The sequence below is a fragment of the Microplitis demolitor genome, chromosome 6 (assembly GCF_026212275.2).
Source record: "Microplitis demolitor isolate Queensland-Clemson2020A chromosome 6, iyMicDemo2.1a, whole genome shotgun sequence".
Classification (NCBI taxonomy): Eukaryota; Metazoa; Arthropoda; class Insecta; order Hymenoptera; family Braconidae; genus Microplitis; species Microplitis demolitor.
This window is the reverse complement of record NC_068550.1, coordinates 5,853,759-5,862,241: the sequence shown is the minus strand read 5'-3', so window position 1 is coordinate 5,862,241 and position 8,483 is coordinate 5,853,759. Positions and strand designations below refer to the sequence as shown.

Here is an 8,483-nt window from a genome sequence, read left to right as displayed (position 1 = left end):
GTGAATAATAAAAATTTTTTTATTACTGAATTCATATCTCATAATATTTAAATATAATAGTATATTCTTTGGCTGATAAAGATAAGACAGAAAGAAGAATGGTAAATAGACACTAAAAAAGTGAGAGAAAGAAAGAGTATAGTTCAACTTCCTTTCATTCATTCATTCATATTTTTTTTTTTATTTTTATCATTTTCTCTTTCTTTCTTTCTTTCATTCTACCATCTCTTTCGTTATTCTCTTTTTATTTCAATATTTTTTTGCTCGATTTTCCATCCTGCTGTTATCTTAGTACGACGAAGGCGTGATTGCCTTTATAGGGGAAGAAAGGGTCTTTTTGCTGGTGCGATAATGTCCTTGTGCGGTGTGCCACACTATGCCAACCTCTAACTATACCTCCGTCATGACTCTTTTGGCTCTGCTTATCAGAAATAAAACTCACTCTCGTTCGCGGGTTCTCTAGCTAGCTCCCAAGATGTCGCAAAATATCAAATAATCAACAAAAAATTGCATATCTATATATATATGAATCACACTAAAGATTGTAACTTTCCTGGATAGAAGACACCTTGTATAAGCATTTAACATCATTAAAAATGTAAAATTCCGAAAGTATAACAATATATGATGATATCTGAAGGCATCTATGATCTTATAAATGCTCAAAAATAATTATTATGAAGATTTTATAATGAACATGACGATTTTAATGACTATATGATCGTATATGATGGTATCTGACATGAAATATTGTTCATGTATACAGTCAGAAGTTAAAAGGGTCATATACGAACTTATAAGTGTTACAAAATGTGAAACATATGAATTTTATGATATATATGATGATTTCAATGGTTATATGATCGTATATGAATATATCTGATATAAAATTTTATATTTGCCAACCATAAAAGGGTCCAAATTACCATATAGAGTTTTTTGAAGGTTAAATGAGATGATGAATGAATATCTGATCATAGTCGATAGTATCTGATATCAGATATTAATGATGCGAACCTTAAAACAGTAAAATTGATTGCAGATGGTCGTATAAATGATTGAAGATAATAAATATTCGTTGATTCTGTAGCATATATGATGATTCAGGAGGCTATGTGATCCTATATGATATCAGATATTAATAATGTCGCCAGTAATAAGGTAAAATTAATCATATATGTGCTTAGAAATGTTGAAAAAATGTAAACATGTGAATTTTGTAGTATATACGATGATTTTAATGTTTATCTGATCGTGCATAATCATATCTGATATCAGATATTGTTAAAACCAATAGTAAAACGGCTAATATGATCGTATATGGTCTAATAAGTGGTCGAAAATATCTAAATATATATGTTTACACCTATACATAAAATTAAAAGTCAATTGTGTTTAAAAAAAAAATTTAATTATTTATATGTACATATTTTTTAAAATACAATTGTAATATATAATATATATTAATAACAAATATCATAAATTATTTCTAAAAATAAAATTAAAAATAAAATTTTTAAATAATTATATTTCATTAGCAGTAATTTTCATTTTTTTCTGTGCAATTTATATTTTATATATTAGTGCGTTAAGTATTTAAGTGAAAAAATTATACACTTTTATAAATTATAATCACATATATATTAATACTATATATTATGCATATATACAGACAGTTCAATAAGATTTAATTATTTTATTATTGTTTACATTAAATTTTTTTTTTTTGCATTGTAATTACATATATAATGCAGCACCTTTTTTTAATGCTACAAAAAGCCTTATTAATATAGTAAATAATTAATTGAAATAATAATTATATAGAATTCAAATAAAATAACACGGATGTGCAATAACATTAAGTAGAGAAAAATAAAATTTATGGCCATTATTTACATTTGAAAAATCATGAGTTTATCAATTTTATAAATAAAGAATTTAATTAATTCATTGCTAGGTTTGTGGAAAAAAGTCAGATCTAATATTCAATAGAGTATAAAATTTGAATTTGGCATTATCAAATTTTTTCCAATTAATTTTTCGATCTCAAATTTTGATTCTAACAAATTTATTAGAATTCTATTTTAAGGTCTTATTAGATTTAATCAAATTTTGATTCTAACAAATTTATTGGAATACTATTTTAAGATCTCGATAGATTTTAATAGATTTCGAATTTTCCATTTGAATTCCATTTTATTTAAGATTTCCATTTAAATACTATCAGATTTAATAAGCAACAATAAATTTATTTTATCAGAATCTATTAAAAATCTAATAGATTTTTTATTTTTATTAGAATTCTATTAAATCTATCCAAATCTAATTCTAACAATATTAGGCCTAATAAATCATAATGAACTTTTTTATCTGGATCCATTGAAAATCTAATAGATGTCTAATTTTTAATAGAATTCCATTAAATTTATTAGATTTTCATTCCATAAATATTAGATCTGAAATAACAAAAAAAAATTCTTCTTACATTAACTTTCAATTATCAGCTCCCGTAAATTTCGGCTTTATAAATTCCATTTAAACTAATTTTATTCCATTAAGCAATTATTGAATTTACTCAGTACTTTCCTAAGACTTAATTCCAATCAACTAAAATCAATAAAAAAATCCAACAAATAAATTCCATTAAACACTATCTAATAATAATAACAATAAAAAAATATCTCTATTACTACATACGGCAGAAAAAAATTTATCGTTCATCATCAATATCATTTCTGTAAATATTATTACCCGTCGAAATAGTTGATGACGTCGTATTACTAAAATTTGCCGATGACGTAACAGCCGGCGCAGTAGCAACAGTTGTACGATTAATTGGTGTAATTAACGGATCAATTCTCCACCAATCAGGGGGTGTCCAATTCGACACCAGGTTCCCCCGGAAATTTAAATCTGGGAGAACCGGAAGTGGTCTTCAAATAACATGATTACGTTGAATTGTTGTTGAATTAGACGTTAAATTTTTAACTGAAAATAAATTATTGCTATCTTGAGTATTATTTAAACTACTCGTACTACTGCTGCTACTACTGGAAAATACTTTATTGTCGAAACGTTCAATAAATTCATTTTTATTATCATTTATTAATCCTGTAGCTTCATTACAATCTTTTATTTTATCATCAGTTTTGATAAATCCATCGTTTAAATTATTATCACCATTAATATCATCATCGAGTTTCAATGGACTATTTATTAGATCTATTGAATCATCATTATTTTTATTATTATCACTATTATTGTTAATAAATGACGGTAAGTAAATACGTTTGCTGTCTTTATTTATTATTTGATTATCAGGATTTGGTGATTGGGGTGACGAACAATTACAATTTGCTTGCAAACATGTTGTTGGTGTTGGTGTTGTTGGAGACGCTGATAAATTCGTTGGCCATGTACTTACAGCATGATGACTTGCGTATAATGTACCGCTGTGATAAATTGCTTGAAAAGTTAAATCGGCAGCTAACTTATTGCTATTATTGATACTGTCACTCAATTTCGTCGGCTGGATTGGATACAGAGAGTAAGGAAATGAAGGAAAAAAACGCGGTATTTTTAAATCATCGTGATTCAAAAGAGAATGATGGTGATGCTGGTGATGCTGATGGTGAGCTGATGGTAGGGTTGCTGATAATGGTGGCAATAGTCCTCGGGATAATCCGTTGATGTCACTGGACGATATCAATGGCGATAGAGTAAATCCGAATTTGTTTTCTTTCTTCATTAATGATTTTGGTTTTCTTCGCGGCCGGTATTTGTAGTCTGGGTGTTCTTTCATATGCAGAGTTCTGAAATTAATATTCACTTTTTTATTTTTATAGTTTGCTATGTATGGTAAGGGTATATATATATATATGGTTTGGTTATGGAAATATGCAATATGTTTGAAAAGATGAAATGGCCTAAATTGAAGTTATGTTGACTATTCTGGAAATCGGGATAGATGTAAAGGAAATTCTATAGAATGCCATGGAAATTCTGGATATGCTATGGTGCTAGATGAAAATTTGTAGAATACCATAAAATCGTAAGAAACTTTGTTAAATTTTATGAAATTGATTTTAGGTAACGATAATTCCGAAAAGGGACTAATAAATTTTCGATAGAATGGAAATAAATTCATGAAAATATTGATGGGAATCCTGAACAAGAATCCATGAGATTCTGAATAAAAATCTATAAAAATGCATCAGAATTTAGATGAAAATTATAAATATCCATGAAATTCTAGATAGAAATTCTTAGGAATTTTTGGAAATCTTGATGGAAATCACAAACAAGAATCTATAAAATTCTGGACAAAAATCTATAGAAATGTATCAGAATCCAGATGAGAATTTTAGATAAGAATCTATGAGATTCTAGCTTGAAATTTTTTGGGATTTATGAAAATCTTGATGATCATCCCCAATAAGGATTCATAAGATTTCAAATAAAAATCTATAGAAATACATCAGAATTAAGATGGAAATTAGAGAAAAGACTTCATGATCTTCTAGATGGAACTTTTTAGAAATCTTTAAAAATTTGAATGAAAATTCTAGAGAGGAATTTCGGAGAATCTATACAGAAATTTACAAAGATCTTGATCGAAATCTGTTTTCATCTTTATTAAAATCTATCGCAATCTATGAAAATCTAAAAAAGGTGACTTATAGATTTTTACAAAACCCGTTGGAAAAATCAAAGGAATCTATATGAATTTCTCTATAGTATGAATCGGGGATTTTCTCATCACCCCTTAGATACTAAACAATATAATTACAAATATTTGCAACTTATATGTAGTGATTCATAAGTATGATACAATTTTTCAAGCATTATATGTGTTCTCACATGTTTTCAATGAAAAGTCGATAATAATACTATTGCTCTGTAGAATAAACATTCACATTCTTTGCAGTCAATGGTACATAATTTATTGACACGCATATATGACATTCAATAAAATAGATCAATAGGCACTACAAAAAAAAAAAAACTGCATTGTATAAAAACGCGGGATACTTGAAAAAGTAAATAACAAAACACGTGAATAAAGTATACGCAGATTATAAAAGATTTTAAAAATAAATTTTCTTGGTTTTATTTAAGGGTCATTACAGCTAAAAGTCAAAAATTTTTTTTCACATATAATCACTGAATTTGTTTTAAAGCTTTTATATGACAAAAAATATATATTACTTTTAAAATAAGACTGGGTCAGTATTAAAATTTTTTTTTTTTCAGCAAAAATTCAAAAAAATATAAATAAATAGGGCAAAAAAAATTTCTTCCGTCATAAAAATTTTTACGTGTCCTTATTATCAATTACTCAAACCATTTTACCTCATATATTTTTTATCATACAAAAACGCCTAAATTAACACCAATGCTATTACAATGAAAACATAAAAAACAAAAATTCTTAATTTTGATATACAAAATTTGAAAAGACCTTCTGACTTTACAGCCAATTATTTATCATAAAACGTAATATAATTAGAGTTATTATAACGCGTGTAACCAAAGATATGAGATTGTTTAAGCTCATATGTGGATATGAGTGTGTTTTAAGCTAAAGAATGAGAAAGAATATCATCGGAACGGACAAGAGACAGTGTGATGATGTGCAGGGCCGAAGGGAGCCGGTGAAAATCCTTTTAAATCCACACAATTGCGACAATAGAGCTTTATTTGTTATCTCGAGGGCCACATTGTGAGTTGCCGTGAACGAACGGACAGATTACGTTAAGCCACTGACAGCGTGGCTTCAACGGAACGCCGTCGTTTTCGACTCTCTCTCTCTCCCTCTATATATATATATATATATATATATATATATATATATATATATATATATATTTGAAACATTCACACGAAACGACTTATCATCCTGTTTTTTATTTTACGAGCTTCCTTGCCATAAAAGTTGATTTTATATAATTCACTAATACATACCCCAGAAAAAACTAATGTATGACATTTAAAATTCTATAGCAGCCCATTTAAAGCGGATATTTTTTATTTCAATCTAAATTGATTCCAATCTCCCATGTGCTATCAATATAAAAATAGATATATATATATATATATATATAACCAGTAATATTTACCTCAATCTTTTAGCCTCATCAATAAACGGCCTTTTGTCGGATTCACTAAGTTGTTTCCATTCAGCCCCTAATCGCTTAGATATTTCCGAATTATGCATTTTAGGATTTTCTTGTGCCATTTTACGTCTTTGTCCTCGTGACCATACCATAAACGCATTCATCGGCCGTTTAATATGCTCATTGTTTATTGTTTTTGTCGACATTTTGTAACAGGTAACAAATTACTATTATTAAATATTAACACTATTAACATTATTTCAGTTAACACACTTGATCACATAATAACAACAATTATTAAGCTTACAGTTAATTCAAAAATGTAAACAAACGTTTGACTTAATTGTTAATCACTTCACCAATTAACTGAAAAATTTTGTTATTATTAACGTTTTGAAATGACTTATTTGGTTATAATTTTGGTGCCGTTAAATAAAGTGACGATGCCGTGGCTAAGTGACAAGTGGAAATGAAATCGCGTTGTCATCAGCACATGAACCTTTTCGGTTTGACTTAACGCTTTACTATCGCGTTAACCAACTCTATGAAGGAATACATCAGAGGGGAAAAATCCGGAAAGGAGTTGAGGGTGAGTTTAGTAAGCCAATCAGATTTAACTATTTCTTCCCACCACGGAGTATTGTTAATACTTGAACACCATTGGCTCTTTACCAAGACATGGCGGCGTTATATTACGACTGTCAAGTACCAGGTTGTGCAACAGGTGTGGGTTTATCAATTTACTACTACATACTTGTACTTATACTACTACTACTACTACTACTACTACTACTACTACTACTACTACTACTACTACTACTGATACTACTACTTCGGCAGTATACATTTCTTTAAGCATTCTTCATTTATACATCAAATGTGTTCTATAAATTATTGGAACTAGATCCTGAAATTTTTCAATGATTTAGAACAGAAATTGAAATAATGTAAAATTGCAAAGACTTTTTATAATAATTTTCAGTAGAAGTATTCAAATTTTTTCATTAGATACTCGGTAACGAAGAAGGGAATGGTAATTATTAATATTCCACATAGTTACAAGACCTATTTTTACAGGAATGGAAAGCGATACTGTCTCTGCAGTAGCAACCAGTCAAAATCTTGAAGAAACTATAAACTAGAGACTGATTTAAAATGGAAAAAGATTGCGACTAGGGTAGATAGAATGGTAATCATTACTGATCTGATAATAATTACCATGGTAGTGGAAATTATTACTTTCACCACAAGAATAAAGACAAAAGAAAAAGAATGATATGGAGTCTTGTGTCGCATACACTGTGAAAAATTTTGATTCTGGTGTGGTGTTAAAATTTTCAACACTGCTGGTGTGAAAGTTACGCGACGTACGGTGTTAAATTTTGGCTACAATCTATATGATATTTGATAATTTTTGACTACTGATTATATTATCGGACAATATTTGAGTTGATAATTCCAAACGGTGTAAAAAAAAACATTCATAACCTGTTAAAAATAAGCCGCTTGATATTTCACACTGAGCAGACCATGTAAAGTCATGGGATACCATTTTCATAAAAAAAATTTTTACAGAGTAGGCAATAGAATTTAAATATTTACCGCTGTTATCGCACATGGCCAATGCTAAAATTACAACATAACCTTTATTGTAGCCCATGCAACAATTTCTATAAGTTGCTGGTCAAGACACTGATCACTAAAATTTTTGATAGTTACTACATAGAGTTGCATAAGACGACACACGTAAGACAATTTAGTAGCAGTCTTGTGTTAGTTTTGTAAAAGCGTCTTGCGGAAAATCTTTATGAGCCTACGTCTTTATAAATCTATCGATCTATCACAAGATATTTATGCAAGCTTCAAAGTCAAGATTTTTGTACTACTAGCACATGTTATCGTACGAAATAATACTGCAGATATATTACACATGGCTCGTTGACAAAACCACTTACGCCTTTCTTGAGCAAAACTTGCACAAGAATTTTGTTAAAGACATACTCACGCATTACTTGCGAAAGATTTTCTCAAAAATGGCATAAGTAATTTTGTCAACGAGCCATTGGTTAACTTGAACAAGTTTTTAGATACTAGATAAAACATAGTTTTTTTGAAAGTCTGCACAAAACTTGAAATTTAAAGCTCTTCACTATTATCTGCAGCAAGACTCAGTCTTAGTACTTGCAATTCTTGAATAAAAAATAGAATTTTTGGGCTTTAAATTTTTTAAAACTCTTCTATTTATCGTTTTTCACCCTCGAAAATTTGATGATGATAGTAGGGGCGTGAATGTATATATCACATGGGGATGAGACGCCACGCGACCACTGATTATACCATTCATCGACGAACAGACGAAAAGGGGAG

The 8,483-nt window shown here is 28.8% G+C and overlaps 1 protein-coding gene across 1 annotated transcript; it reads right to left on the bottom strand.

Moving 5' to 3' along the window:
• Window positions 1-2,935: 2,935 nt before the first annotated feature.
• Window positions 2,936-6,633, bottom strand: LOC103577655 (transcription factor Sox-14). Its single transcript, XM_008558397.1, has 2 exons — window positions 6,120-6,633; window positions 2,936-3,812 (listed from the first exon to the last, which is right to left on the bottom strand). The coding sequence occupies exons 1-2, from the start codon at window positions 6,320-6,322 to the stop codon at window positions 2,936-2,938; spliced, it is 1,080 nt and encodes a 359-aa protein (XP_008556619.1). The 5' UTR covers window positions 6,323-6,633.
• Window positions 6,634-8,483: the final 1,850 nt, after the last annotated feature.

Bases quoted from the DNA above. Each gene is read 5' to 3' on its own strand.
- LOC103577655 (XM_008558397.1), bottom strand. From the start codon at position 6,322: ATGTCGACAAAAACAATAAACAATGAGCATATTAAACGGCCGATGAAT. The intron at 3,813-6,119 runs GTAAATATTACT...TATTAATTTCAG, and splicing joins GATGAGGCTAAAAGATTGAG to AACTCTGCATATGAAAGAAC.